This window comes from Trichomycterus rosablanca, chromosome 2 (assembly GCF_030014385.1).
Source record: "Trichomycterus rosablanca isolate fTriRos1 chromosome 2, fTriRos1.hap1, whole genome shotgun sequence".
Classification (NCBI taxonomy): Eukaryota; Metazoa; Chordata; class Actinopteri; order Siluriformes; family Trichomycteridae; genus Trichomycterus; species Trichomycterus rosablanca.
The window spans coordinates 58285082-58300224 of NC_085989.1; the positions used below are offsets into that span (position 1 = coordinate 58285082).

Sequence of the window (15143 nt, forward strand, 5' to 3'; positions counted from 1 at the left end):
TATTAACACATGAAATGAAGTCGACCAGACAAAACATGAAGAATCTTGGGGTTATTCTGTCTGTATTGAAATAAAAGGCAGACAGACAGATAAAGAGACAGACAGATCACTTTATTCATCCCAAAGAGACAAAGTCAGATATTACAGCAGCTCGAGGTTCATTACAGTAAATTAAAGTAAAAAAGTATTAAAGAAAATAAATATTACAGTACAAGACGATGTAGCTAAATGAATAAAGATGTATAATCGAGTGTAGATGTGATATAATAAACTATGATGAGAGTGATCTCAGATGTAAATATGAACAGATGTGCACTGGCAGAGAGACGGATCATGTTCACCAGTCTGTCCTGATGGTGGCTCAGGGTTCTATCATGTTCCAGCACAAGTTACACAGATCATGAAAGAAATGAAGACGCTCTCTGCTTGGGGTCGTTTTGTATTTATTTTGCTCTAAAATGATCTTCTAACAACATTCTTACAAAGTTCTTCCACAAAAACACCGACTTAATAATACAGACGCTGAGCTGAGCTTCCAATCAGAGGAGGCTTCACACACACAGACCCGATCATGTCCAGCCACGCCTCGTTTTAATAACAGCAGGGGCTTCGGCAGGGTCCAAAACGTCCTGGATCAACAACCGGCATCAAACAAACATCAACTGCACCAATAAGAAGTTCTGGAGTAACATTTCTAACTCTAATCTAACAGGATGTAAAATTAAATCCTCTGGTTACCCTTGGTAACCATGTTGCTAAGCAGCAGAATACAGCAAAATATTATCATTTACATTGATATATAGGATAAAGGGCCTTGATCAGGGGCCCCACAGTGCCAATGTGGCATTGCTGAGGTTTGAACCAGCTTGAGCCTTTAGATTTCCAGCCCATTTTCCTCATAACTGCTGAGCTGCCACTCGTTCATTTTAGACGACTGTGTGTATTACAACTCTCCTCACACTGTGAGCACCGATACGCATTCTCTCCTGTGTGAATGCGCTAGTGTACTTTAAAAATACTCTATTCATCAAAACTATTTTCTCTTTTCAAATACGGTTTCTCTCCAGTGTGAATGCGCTGGTGTTTTGTGAGATGACTTGGTTGATTAAAACTCTTCCCACACTGTGAACACTGATATGGTTTCAATCCTGTGTGAATGTGCTGGTGTTTTGTGAGATTACTCTGTTGATTAAAACTCTTCCCACACTGTGAGCACTGATAGGGTTTCTCTCCAGTGTGAATGTGCTGGTGTTTTGTGAGATTACTCTGTTGATTAAAACTCTTTCCACACTGTGAACACTGATACGGTTTCTCTCCAGTGTGAATGTGCTGGTGTCTTTTGAGATGACTCTGATCATTAAAATTTTTCTCACACTGTGAGCACTGATATGGTTTCTCTCCAGTGTGAATGCACTGGTGCATTTTGAGAACAATGTGTTGATTAAAACTCTTTCCACACTCTGAGCACTGATAGGGTTTTTCTTCAGTGTGAATGCGCTGGTGGTTTCTAAGACTACTCAGTTTATTAAAACTTTTTCCACACTGTGAGCACTGATACGGTTTCACTCCAGTGTGAATGCGCTGGTGTATTTTAAGATTACTCTGTTGATGAAAACTCTTTCCACATTGTGAGCACTGATACGGTTTCTCTCCAGTGTGAATGCGCTGGTGGTTTCTAAGACTACTATGCTGATTGAAACTCTTTGTACACTGTGAGCACTGATACGGTTTCTCTCCGGTGTGAATGCGCTGGTGTATTTTGAGAGTTCGCAGACAACTGAAGCTCTTCCCACACTGTGAGCACTGATACGGTTTTTCTCCTGTGTGAACGCGCTGGTGTATTTTGAGATAACTCCGGGTACTGAAGCTCTTCCCACACTGTGAGCAGACGTTTCCTTCTTCCTGTGTGGGACTGAGAGAGGTGTTAATGCTGACAGTACCAGAGGACGTTTGCTGATTACTGGAGCTTCTGGTGGGCGTCAGATCCTCATGTTCAGTCTCAGATTTCACCAGCGCATCATCTTCGTCACTGTGATTGTGGAGGTGATTTTGGGTTGTAGAGGAACGTGGACACGAGGAATCGATGCTCAGTTCTGAAGAAGAAACAAATAAAAACATCTTGATGGTAGAAACTGGAACATTGACAGTAAATCCCGACACGTTACTGTATATCTGCAGGTCTGATTATTTACGTGACTAACAAAGTACCAAACAAAGGACTAAAGACTAAACTTCTCTTTACTCTTGGACAACCATCTGCCCTTTGCCCTTACTCAACACCACAGGTTCAGCCTCAGCCTCCCCCCACCGGCCCCCAACTATGACGAAGGACCATCAAACACCTCACTACAAGCAGAGACTCAGAGAGCACCTAGAACTCTCACCACAGGAGGACACAATGACCTTCATCATCTACCAGGCCATGGGCACAGACACGGCTGGTGGATTTTATGGCCTGTTAGAAAAGAGGGATTTTCACAGACCAGGCGGCCACCCCGGCTGGCATTGGGCAGTGGTTGTGTTTGGAAGGTGAGATGTGGTTTGGGCTTAAGCTGTTTTATCCACTGGCCCAGTGCACTGTACCAACATGCTTTAAACCAGGGGTGCCCAACACGTCAATCGCCTCATTCCAACAGGTCAACGCAGAGATGTTCACAAGTCACAAAATACGAGTCCGAGTCAAGTCACGAGTCTTTAGGCTAGAGTCCGAGTCGAGTCACGAGTCTTTAGGCTAGAGTCCGAGTCGAGTCACGAGTCTTTAGGTTAGAGTACGAGTCGAGTCACAAGTCTTTAGGCTAGAGTCCGAGTCGAGTCACGAGTCTTTAGGCTAGAGTCCGAGTCGAGTCACGAGTCTTTACGCTAGAGTCCGAGTGAAGTCAGGAGTCTTTAGACTAGAGTCCGAGTCGAGTCACGAGTCTTTAGGCTAGAGTCCGAGTCGAGTCACGAGTCTTTAGACTAGAGTCCGAGTCAAGTTACGAGTCAATATAATTTACACAAAACATATATTGGAAATGTAGAGTAGAAATAAATAATTAAAGTAATTTCAGATAAAAACAACAACAGATTAGCGAGTGTATTTAGCCGCTTTACTTCGTGTCTTTACTTTCCTCCTCATTGTGTAAATGAATGTAATTTCTGTAACAAGAAGGTTCCAGTTAAAAGCTTCAACTGATACGTTTTGTTTTCATTACAGAACAAAAGCGCTCGATAAATCACGGCACAGCGGCTAAAATCCCAAACACAGCAAAAACAATCATAACCGCTGCTTACCTGAGCTTCTGTTCTTCCAGATGCTATTACATTTATAAGCGTGTGTCCCATTAGGAATAGAATCCGTTATTTTGTAAATGTGCTTATAATTAAAAACCTCCAAACTTTTCCCGGTTGTGAAGTAAAACAGGAAGTCGTTAGAAAGCCGATCGAGCGTTTCATTACCACGTCATCTGTGTGACGCAAACTGAATAAATGCAAATAACAGCATTTCTTACTAACAATTACAATCAGAAGCTCTGATTGGTTCAGAAAGCGGTTCTAACAACCATTAGCACCGATTCTGTAGGAGCGTTCCATTCACCCCAGCTGTTCCTGTGAAGTGCACTACGTAGGGTATTCCACCATTTTAAGTGAGATTCAGATCCAAAGGTAACGAAGATGTTCAAATGAAGTGAACTTCAGACTGTGTAGGGAGTAGGGAGCGACGCTTCATCACTACGGTGGAAGCTGGCTGGAACATTTACATATTGTGTGTGTTGTGGGTTAAAACGGCCGGAGCGTTATTATTATTATTATTATTAGACAGCAGAAAATGACACGATCAGACGTCGGATCATATATATTTATATATTTATATATATATATATATATATATATATATATATACAGGGGTTGGACAATGAAACTGAAACACCTGTCATTTTAGTGTGGGAGGTTTCATGGCTAAATTGGACCAGTCTGGTGGCCAATCTTCATTAATTGCACATTGCACCAGTAAGAGCAGAGTGTGAAGGTTCAATTAGCAGGGTAAGAGCACAGTTTTGCTCAAAATATTGCAATGCACACAACATTATGGGTGACATACCAGAGTTCAAAAGAGGACAAATTGTTGGTGCACGTCTTGCTGGCGCATCTGTGACCAAGACAGCAAGTCTTTGTGATGTATCAAGAGCCACGGTATCCAGGGTAATGTCAGCATACCACCAAGAAGGACAAACCACATCCAACAGGATTAACTGTGGACGCAAGAGGAAGCTGTCTGAAAGGGATGTTCGGGTGCTAACCCGGATTGTATCCAAAAAACATAAAACCACGGCTGCCCAAATCACGGCAGAATTAAATGTGCACCTCAACTCTCCTGTTTCCACCAGAACTGTCCGTCGGGAGCTCCACAGGGTCAATATACACGGCCGGGCTGCTATAGCCAAACCTTTGGTCACTCGTGCCAATGCCAAACGTCGGTTTCAATGGTGCAAGGAGCGCAAATCTTGGGCTGTGGACAATGTGAAACATGTATTGTTCTCTGATGAGTCCACCTTTACTGTTTTCCTCACATCCGGGAGAGTTACGGTGTGGAAAAGCCCCAAAGAAGCGTACCACCCAGACTGTTGCATGCCCAGAGTGAAGCATGGGGGTGGATCAGTGATGGTTTGGGCTGCCATATCATGGCATTCCCTTGGCCCAATACTTGTGCTAGATGGGCGCGTCACTGCCAAGGACTACCGAACCATTCTGGAGGACCATGTGCATCCAATGGTTCAAACATTGTATCCTGAAGGCGGTGCCGTGTATCAGGATGACAATGCACCAATACACACAGCAAGACTGGTGAAAGATTGGTTTGATGAACATGAAAGTGAAGTTGAACATCTCCCATGGCCTGCACAGTCACCAGATCTAAATATTATTGAGCCACTTTGGGGTGTTTTGGAGAAGCGAGTCAGGAAACGTTTTCCTCCACCAGCATCACGTAGTGACCTGGCCACTATCCTGCAAGAAGAATGGCTTAAAATCCCTCTGACCACTGTGCAGGACTTGTATATGTCATTTCCAAGACGAATTGACGCTGTATTGGCCGCAAAAGGAGGCCCTACACCATACTTATAAATTATTGTGGTCTAAAACCAGGTGTTTCAGTTTCATTGTCCAACCCCTGTATATCATGTATAACTGTCACACATAACTAATGTTGCTGACTTTTGTTGTCCACAAGTCATTTTTTGCGAGTCACAAGTCGGGTCCGAGTCATTTGAAACGAGTCCGAGTCGAGTCTGAAGTCACTGTGTGTGCGAGTCCCCATCTCTGGGTCAACGTGATCGACATGAAATGTGGCCAGTGTTCTTTCATTTGCGCTTTGCCTCCACCTATTGGACACTTTGAGAAAAGCATTGTATTACAGGTTAGAACAAACTGGTGCACGTACTTTAATTTTTACTGAAATGTATTTACTTATTTAACCTTTACTTACATCCCTTTACATTTCGTGTACAGTTTCCTCTTTCTTGTTTTCTTTTTCCCTTTGTTCTTTGGTACTAACGTGAGCGGGCAGATGTAAAAAGCATTTCACTGTAGTTATACCGCGTCTGACCTGAATGTGACCGATAACCTTTGAACTTGACTGTGTGAGAGGGACCAGTCCAAAACCACATCAGCTGGAAAGCTACAGATTGTTCATGCTGTTGAAATCCAGACGTTCATTCAAACGAACACACTTTAAAAATACTAAGCTACAGTGTATCACAAAAGTGAGTACACCCCTCACATTTCTGCAAATATTTTATTATATCTTTTCATGGGACAACACTATAGAAATAAAACTTGGATATAACTTAGAGTAGTCAGTGTACAACTTGTATAGCAGTGTAGATTTACTGTCTTCTGAAAATAACTCAACACACAGCCATTAATGTCTAAATGGCTGGCAACATAAGTGAGTACACCCCACAGTGAACATGTCCAAATTGTGCCCAAATGTGTCGTTGTCCCTCCCTGGTGTCATGTGTCAAGGTCCCAGGTGTAAATGGGGAGCAGGGCTGTTAAATTTGGTGTTTTGGGGACAATTCTCTCATACTGGCCACTGGATATTCAACATGGCACCTCATGGCAAAGAACTCTCTGAGGATGTGAGAAATAGAATTGTTGCTCTCCACAAAGATGGCCTGGGCTATAAGAAGATTGCTAACACCCTGAAACTGAGCTACAGCATGGTGGCCAAGGTCATACAGCGGTTTTCCAGGACAGGTTCCACTCGGAACAGGCTTCGCCAGGGTCGACCAAAGAAGTCGAGTCCACGTGTTCGGCGTCATATCCAGAGGTTGGCTTTAAAAAATAGACACATGAGTGCTGCCAGCATTGCTGCAGAGGTTGAAGACGTGGGAGGTCAGCCTGTCAGTGCTCAGACCATACGCCGCACACTGCATCAACTCGGTCTGCGTGGTCGTCATCCCAGAAGGAAGCTGAGGCACAAGAAAGCCCGCAAACAGTTTGCTGAAGACAAGCAGTCCAAGAACATGGATTACTGGAATGCCCTGTGGTCTGACGAGAGCAAGATAAACTTGTTTGGCTCAGATGGTGTCCAGCATGTGTGGCGGCGCCCTGGTGAGAAGTACCAAGACAACTGTATCTTGCCTACAGTCAAGCATGGTGGTGGTAGCATCATGGTCTTGGGCTGCATGAGTGTTGCTGGCACTGGGGAGCTGCAGTTCATTGAGGGAAACATGAATTCCAACATGTACTGTGACATTCTGAAACAGAGCATGATCCCCTCCCTTCGAAAACTGGGCCTCATGGCAGTTTTCCAACAGGATAACGACCCCAAACACAACCTCCAAGATGACAACTGCCTTGCTGAGGAAGCTGAAGGTAAAGGTGATGGACTAAACCCAATTGAGCATCTGTGGCGCATCCTCAAGTGGAAGGTGGAGGAGTTCAAGGTGTCTAACATCCACCAGCTCCGTGATGTCATCATGGAGGAGTGGAAGAGGATTCCAGTAGCAACCTGTGCAGCTCTGGTGAATTCCATGCCCAGGAGGGTTAAGGCAGTGCTGGATAATAATGGTGGTCACACAAAATATTGACACTTTGGGCACAATTTGGACATGTTCACTGTGGGGTGTACTCACTTATGTTGCAGCTATTTAGACATTAATGGCTGTGTGTTGAGTTATTTTCAGAAGACAGTAAATCTACACTGCTATACAAGTTGTACACTGACTACTCTAAGTTATATCCAAGTTTTATTTCTATAGTGTTGTCCCATGAAAAGATATAATAAAATATTTGCAGAAATGTGAGGGGTGTACTCACTTTTGTGATACACTGTATGTCTAAGAATCATACCTGGGTCACTTTGTTAAGCTTGGAGCACAATACAAACCGCTCATTAAAAGCTGAGTAGCTTCCTGTAGCAGTTTAAAGAACGTTTTAAAGACAAGAGCGCTAGAGCATGATGGGTAATCGATGTCCATGCACTCTTGACATGAAGCTGTAGAATATTGTAGAATATTACTAAGAGGCCGCAGTGAATCACCATCCCAACAAGGTGAAGAAACCACACAGAGTAGCTAGAAACACACAGCTGATGATACGTTCTCCACACAGAGCTTTTACTGTAATAAAGATAAACAAACGTCTTACTGAGTTCATCTTCCTCCTTCTTCACAGGCTTCATCTGGAAACCTCCACGCTGTGGGTGCACCTCAGAGAGGACGAGTTCCACAGGGATTAAAGACGCTTCACCTGAAATTCCATCAGTATGATGACAGAAGAAATCATCATCATCTTCATCTTCAGGTTCTTCCTTTTTTATTAATTTCATCTGGAATCCTTCAGTCTGTAGATCCTCAAGAGTGACGTGCTCCTCTTCCACTGTCTTCATTATTAACGATCTGATACACAGACAGACAGACAGACATATAAACGTACTTTATAATGTGATGGTCCCAGTGCACCTGGTTTAACCATTTACATCATATATGGTGACGGTGTGTTTGTGTACATTCTATATCAGCATCTTCAGTCTGTCCTAGAGTTGGTCTACCTTGAAAAACGCATCCACAGTAAGGGAGGGGTGGGAGTGGTAGGCGGTTGGAGCTCACTGTTTGAGGTGATAACACAGAGAGACAAGCGAAAAGCCACAATGGCTAGCGTTAGCTGTGAGGTAAGCAAGTTAGTTCCGAAGAAAAATGCCACTGCTGCAGTTTGGCAGCATTTTGGTCCGTGTACCTTTGGTCATTTGTTTTTCACTCCAAATTCCAAAGTTGAAAAACAAGAAAACGGGGCATTATTTGTTTTAGTTTCAAGATCAAAAATCAAATGACAAATTGGCAGAAATTGAAAAATGGAGGGTATTTTAATTTTCCAAAATCAACATTTTCTATCAGTTCAACCGGAAAAAGGACACTTTATTATTTGCTTCATTTAAACAGTGTAAATCAAGCACAAGTGTTGAGAAGACGGAGCAAAAAGTAATAATAACGTTACGCCGCGTCCCCTGTTCTGACTTTTGTGTCTGCTGTACTTTTTCCTTCCCTTATAATTCACACAAAAACTATTTTTCCTATTTTTCTAAGAAAAAAGAATGTTGTTTTCTGACGTCTCACTTGTTGTGTAATGTAAATTACAAATATATTATCTGGCCCTTTAAGAATGTTAAGTGTAGTATGCTAGGGCATAGGGAGCAAGTGTGTAGGGAAGATCTCAGAAATGATCGTCTCCGGCTGTGCTGATGTTGTTTTGCACTGAGCTTGTATGACATTAAAAGCAGCGTTTTCACTATTTTACATTATTTTACATCACCGTCATCACAACATTAACATTTACATTCATAATTTTTTTACTGTATAGAACTCAGTTCTGTAATACAGGTAAAATAATACAGGTACAATAACTAATTGTACGTCACTGTGTCACTATTACAACATTTAATGCATTTTAATCAGTGTTCTGCTTCATGCTCTTTTAAGAAACAGCTTTAACTAAATATTAACCAAATAAGTTTTTGAAATATGTTGAAGTGTTTAGCCTGCTATTATTCTGTTTTGTGTGGGCAGTGAGAGACTATAATTGCTAAATTTTATATGTTAATATATTTAAAATTATTAAACATATGAAACACCATGGAAATTATTACAATGTGCAAGGAGAACCTACCAAACACAGGGCTGCTGGATGAGTCCCTGACTGAACCGATGATGAAGAAGATGAAATGAGCTGTTGGCTTATAAACATTGAAATCTCTGCTGAACTGAAACAACACTGCTGATAAGAAATGTTCATTCAGATGAAGTGTGGTGGAAAGAGAAGCGTGAGAAAGTGCTGGATATACAATCACTGAATCCTAGTAAACATGCTGCTTATGTTACACAGCTGTACTGAGAGGATTGTGTACTTACTAAAGGATTCGATGCTCTAGAGTCTAGTTCAATACAACAGATCAACTAGTTCACGATAAAGCTTTTAATAAAGTTTCTATAAAAGAAGCTGTAAACAAACCTAAAAGAACTTGATTAAATGATTCATCTTGCTGATTCGGTTTAAATGAATCGGTTCGGGTATGATAACACACTGTTTGTGCTTCAATAAGAAACAAGTTAAAGCTCCTCAAATCCTCACAGTGGTGTTTTATTATGAACTGGTGTTACTGTGTAAAATATAGTTTATAAATAAAGCGGAATAAATAATAAATGAAGATTTTACTTACAGATGATTCACTTCGGTACAAACACGGTAACCGCTGTAAGTGGAGCTGCTGCTGCTGCTGCTTCTTCTGGTCTGAACTGAGTCGGTTGATTTGAATCGTTCTGGGTTATTAGCGCCTCTACTGGACTGCAGTGTGAGGACCGAGCTCATCACCACATTCATTCCTTCTTCTTCCTAAAAATGCTCCACTGTTCCATCAAGGACCTGCATGTCCTCCCTCACCGCATCCATAAAGAAAGTAGGACGGAGGGAGGGAAGGGTGTGGTCATGTTCTAAAAGGAATCATCTGCATGTGAGACAGCTGCTAACTGAACATGTGAGCTTTATGAACTGAACTGGTTCCACGGCCATCATTAAGGAGGCTTCCTCAGTCCATCCTCATCAAGTTAGGACAGCTGGTCCAGTCCAGCAGATCAGGGCTTTGTACACAGTGCTCAGTTTCAGTGAAATGTCGTGTTAGCGTGCTACACAGTTATAGAGTTTTATTACACAATAACAGTACCAGCTCATGAAAATATAATGTTTTGTTTTATATACTGTCACCACTGATGTGATTCTGTACTGATTTACCTTACCTCACATCTGGAGGCATGATCGTCCACAGCATGTGTTTAAAGATGACCATGATGCACCATCCACAGGCCTTTCTTGCTCTCACTGATTAAACATGTAGCTTATTTATAACAACAGTACTTTAGGTAGCATAAAATACATGTTTATCAAAATATTGTCTTTTTATTGCAGTTATGTGAACACGTTATAAACCTCAAACATCAATAACAACACAATATTTGACCATTTGAAAAGGACACGAAGAAATGAATGATTTAAAAGCATCTGGTAGAACAGAAGCTAAGGTAAGCAGCCTAGGTCAAACCACTTCTCACTCAGAAGGTCTGGACTTTTAAGGATCCCTCAGGAACTACAGTAGATCGCTCGGTCTCTGTTGTGAAGCAATTTCAGAGTGTGCATGCCAAAACCAACACTATAGCGCCACCTAACATCCGAATATGTGATCAAGTTTTCTTCTTGTGGGTGTGAGAGGACTGTTGGAGGCTCCATCCACCACAAACCACCACCAGAATTGGTTTTGAATCTGACATTTTTATGACTCAGCCTTTCATGGTTACTGCGTCTGTACCAAATCATGATTACCATCACCTGTTGAAGAACATCATATATTTTGTACCTCATTGGTAGCCGCAAATTGCAGGAATAATAACACATAAAATGAAGTCGACCAGACAAAACATGAAGAATCTTGGGGTTATTCTGTCTGCAATGAAATAAAAGGCAGATAGACAGACAGATCACTTTATTCATCCCAAAGAGACAAAGTCAGATATTACAGCAGCTCGAGGTTCACTAAAGTAAATTAAAGTAAAAAAGTATTAAAGAAAGTAAATATTACAGTACAAAATGATGTAGCTAAATGAATAAAGAGGTATAATCGAGTGTAGATGTGATATAATAAACTATGATGATAAGACGTAAATATGAACAGATGTGCTCTGGCAGAGAGGCAGATCATGTTCACCAGTCTGTCCTGATGATGGCTCAGGGTTACACAGATCATGAAAGAAATGAAGACGCTCTCTGCTTGGGGTCGTTTTGTATTTATTTTGCTCTAAAATCATTTTCTAACAACATTCTTACAAAGTTCTTTCACAAAAACACCAACGTAATAATACAGACGCTGAGCTAGGGCTGGGCGATATATCGAGTTTTAAAGAATTATCGATATATTTTTATACAAGATATAAGATAAGACAATATCGTTTATATCGATATAGATGTGTTCCATTAGATCCGACAGTTCCCCTTTCTCTTCTCCCAGTCTGTCTCTGCACATCTACACCTTACTCCGCCTCTCTCCCTCACCGAACACAACTCCCCCCTCCCCCACCATTTTACCAGCAGTGTTGCCAACTTAGTGACTGTCACTATATTTAGCGATTTTCAGACCCCTCTAGCGACTTTTTTTCAAAAAAGTGACTAGCGACAAATCTAGCGACTTTTTCTGGTGTTATTGGAGACTTTCGGAGACTCGAACGTGAAAACACATTGTTCTGCAGTTACTGTCCTCAGTGAGCAGTGGGTCGAGCTGCCATTAGCCCCTCCACCGTCCCAAAGCACTCACGGGCGGTCAGGATCACAGTCAGTGTTGCCAGATTGGCCGGTTTTCCACCAAAAATGGGCAGATTTTGTTGGAAATTGGTGGGGAAAAACACACTTTGGCAGGTGGACAAATTTTGGGCTGGTTTGTAATAATTTTGGCAGCTTAACTTGTAAATTGAAAAGCTATTACTTTCTAAAGCAGGTGGAATATAAATATGTCTACCTTTTCCCACCACATCCAACCCGCTGTCAAAGTTTGATTGACAGGTTATTCTTTCCAGTCCAAGACACTGTTGCCACACCCATCAATACAGTGATTCATATGTTAGACAAGTGATATGAGTTGAATATGAAGTCTCATATGTACGAGAGATTAAACTTTCATTGCTTGCAACTTTATTTTTATTTACTTGCAAAGGGTTGTGTGTCCTATCATAAATAATGCATTTTACAAACTTGGTAGGCTACTTTAAAGACATGCAAGCAAAAATAATTTGTGCTTTATAATGTATAATTACCAAACATCATCTGCTCATCCTGTGTTTTGGGCATTTTTGCATGCATTTTGGCTGAAAATTACTGTCGCAATCTGGCAACCCTGCCCAGAGTAGTAGCTTAGTGTTGTCTTAAAAAAACTAAAACAAACGAATCAACAGAAGAACGTTCATTTGTAGTTCTAAACATATTTAGGGTGTTTTTACCCACTTTTCGTCTCTCCTACGATGTTGTTCCTCTCTTCTACAGTGTCAATTACATTCAAATGGACCTTATGCAAATTAGGCAATGACATCATTTAGTGACTTCTAGCGACTTTTATGACAGCCAATAGCTACTTTACTTACTGAGGAGTTGGCAACACTGTCCTGGTTGTAACACCAGTAAGTCCTGCAGGCAGCGATAGCATGGAGACGAATAAAAACATGACAGAAGGTATCGAAGAGGAGCTGCTTAGCTCATCTGACGAGCAGCAGAATAATGTATTCTGTAGAGAACTCTCAAAAACAAGTCCAGACAAAAGGTTCGAGCATTACTAATCTTTTCCACCATTTACAACAGCGCCATAAAGTGCAGTACAAACAGTGTGTGAAACTGCGTGCTGCAGCCCAGACCGTGAAGCTTCCCCAGCCTCCTGCACCGAAACAAACCACGTTAAAAAAAATTCCTAAACCCGTGCTGTGCCTGTTCTGCCAAGTTCACACTACACCACATTCCAAGTGGTCAGGTCGCTGTACAGTTCACACTACACGACCGGATCGTAATCAGGAGTCTCTCAGGTTGGTGTGTATTTCACACTACACGACTGATCGGCGATAGAGGGTCACACACTACACCATCTATCACCAACTGGAATCACAGGCGAGCTTCTCTGGTCTTCCAAACTACGTTCTGTCACGAAAACAAACGTGAGAAGTGACAAGTAGTTTAATAATTAATGATACCACGTCCAAAAATGCACGTCAACAAGTAGCGAGAAATCAGCGGGCTCGACACAGCACTCATTGCTTGTCGGGCGACTCAGATCTAGATATCTGACATGCTAGAAATCTCGCTTTGGCCGAGTCGTTTTTACTGAGTGAATGCGCTGGTGTTTTGTGAGATTACTCTGATTATTAAAACACTTTTCACACTGTGAGCACTGATAGGGTTTCTCTCCAGTGTGAATGCGCTGGTGTTTTGTGAGATCACTCTGATTATTAAAACTCTTTTCACACTGTGAGCACTGATAGGGTTTCTCTCCAGTGTGAATGCGCTGGTGTACTTTGAGAGCACTCTGTTGATTAAAATTCTTTCCACACTGTGAGCACTGATACGGCTTCTCTCCAGTGTGAATGCGCTGGTGTATTTTGAGATTGTTCTGTTGATTAAAACTCTTTCCACACTGTGAGCAGTAATACTGTTTCTCTCCAGTGTGAATGTGCTGGTGTCTTTTGAGATGATTCTGATTATTAAAACTCTTTCCACACAGTGAGCACTGATACGGTTTCTCTCCAGTGTGAATGCGCTGGTGACTTTTGAGATGATTCTGAGCATTAAAACTCTTTTCACACTGTGAGCACTGATACGGTTTCTCTCCAGTGTGAATGCGCTGGTGACTTTTGAGATGATTCTGAGCATTAAAACTCTTTTCACACTGTGAGCACTGATACGGTTTCTCTCCAGTGTGAATGCGCTGGTGACTTTTGAGATGATTCTGAGCATTAAAACTCTTTTCACACTGTGAGCACTGATACGGTTTCACTCCAGTGTGAATGTGCTGGTGTCTTGTGAGATCACTCTGATTATTAAAACTCTTTTCACACTGTGAGCACTGATAGGGTTTCTCTCCAGTGTGAATGCGCTGGTGTACTTTGAGAGCACTCTGTTGATTAAAATTCTTTCCACACTGTGAGCAGTAATACGGTTTCTCTCCAGTGTGAATGCGCTGGTGTCTTTTGAGATGATTCTGAGTATTAAAACTCTTTCCACACTGTAAACACTGATACGGTTTCTCTCCTGTGTGAATGCGCTGGTGCACTTTGAGATTGCTCCGGGTACTAAAGCTCTTCCCACACTGTGAGCAGACGTTTCCTTCTTCCTGTGTGGGACTGAGAGAGGTGTTAATGCCGACAGTACCAGAGGACGTTTGCTGATTACTGGAGCTTCTGGTGGGCGTCAGATCCTCATTTTCAGTCTCAGATTTCACCAGCGCATCATCTTCGTCACTGTGATTGTGGAGGTGATTTTGGGTTGTAGAGGAACGTGGACATGAGGAATCGATGTTCAGTTCTGAAGCAGAAACAAATAAAAACATCCTGATGGTAGAAACTGTAACAACATGTTACTGTATATCTGCAGGTCTGATTATTTACGTGACTAACAAAGTACTAAACAAAGGACTAAAGACTAAACTTCTCTTTACTCTTGGACAACCATCTGCCCTTTGCCCTTACTCAACACCACAGGTTCAGCCTCAGCCTCCCTCACCTGCCCTGCACTCTACAGACGATGCCCTCACCCATCTACTCCACACCAGGGGGGATTATGTCAAAATGTTTGTCCACTACAGCTTAGCATTTGACACCATTATCCCCTCCACACTAACCATCAAGCTGAAGAAGCTGGAACTTCATCCATCCTTGTGTCACTGGATCTTTAACTTCCTGACAGACGGACCACAAGCAGTGTGGGTAGGCAAACATGTGTCACCCACCCTCACTGTAGCTCTACAGCTCCAGCTCTACCACCATCGTCAAATCTGCTCCAACCACGATGAGAGGGCCTACCTGGAGGAGATTAGACACCTGGAACACTGGTGCCAGGATGAGCATCTTCTCCATAACATCAGCAGGACA

General features: G+C 42.2%; 1 protein-coding gene and 2 pseudogenes across 1 annotated transcript; 1 reads left to right on the top strand and 2 right to left on the bottom strand.

Annotated features, from left to right (window-relative positions):
* LOC134302895 (uncharacterized) overlaps nucleotides 1-15143 on the top strand; it is a 657104-nt pseudogene that overhangs the window by 225856 nt on the left and 416105 nt on the right.
* LOC134335910 (zinc finger protein 501-like) lies at nucleotides 92-7811 on the bottom strand. Its single transcript, XM_063018554.1, has 2 exons — nucleotides 7630-7811; nucleotides 92-2093 (listed from the first exon to the last, which is right to left on the bottom strand). Exons 1-2 carry the CDS (start codon nucleotides 7808-7810, stop codon nucleotides 1021-1023), a joined length of 1254 nt encoding a protein of 417 aa, XP_062874624.1. The 5' UTR covers nucleotide 7811; the 3' UTR covers nucleotides 92-1020.
* The window catches only part of LOC134300509 (zinc finger protein 585A-like), a 45066-nt pseudogene continuing 40923 nt past the window's right edge, over nucleotides 11001-15143 (bottom strand).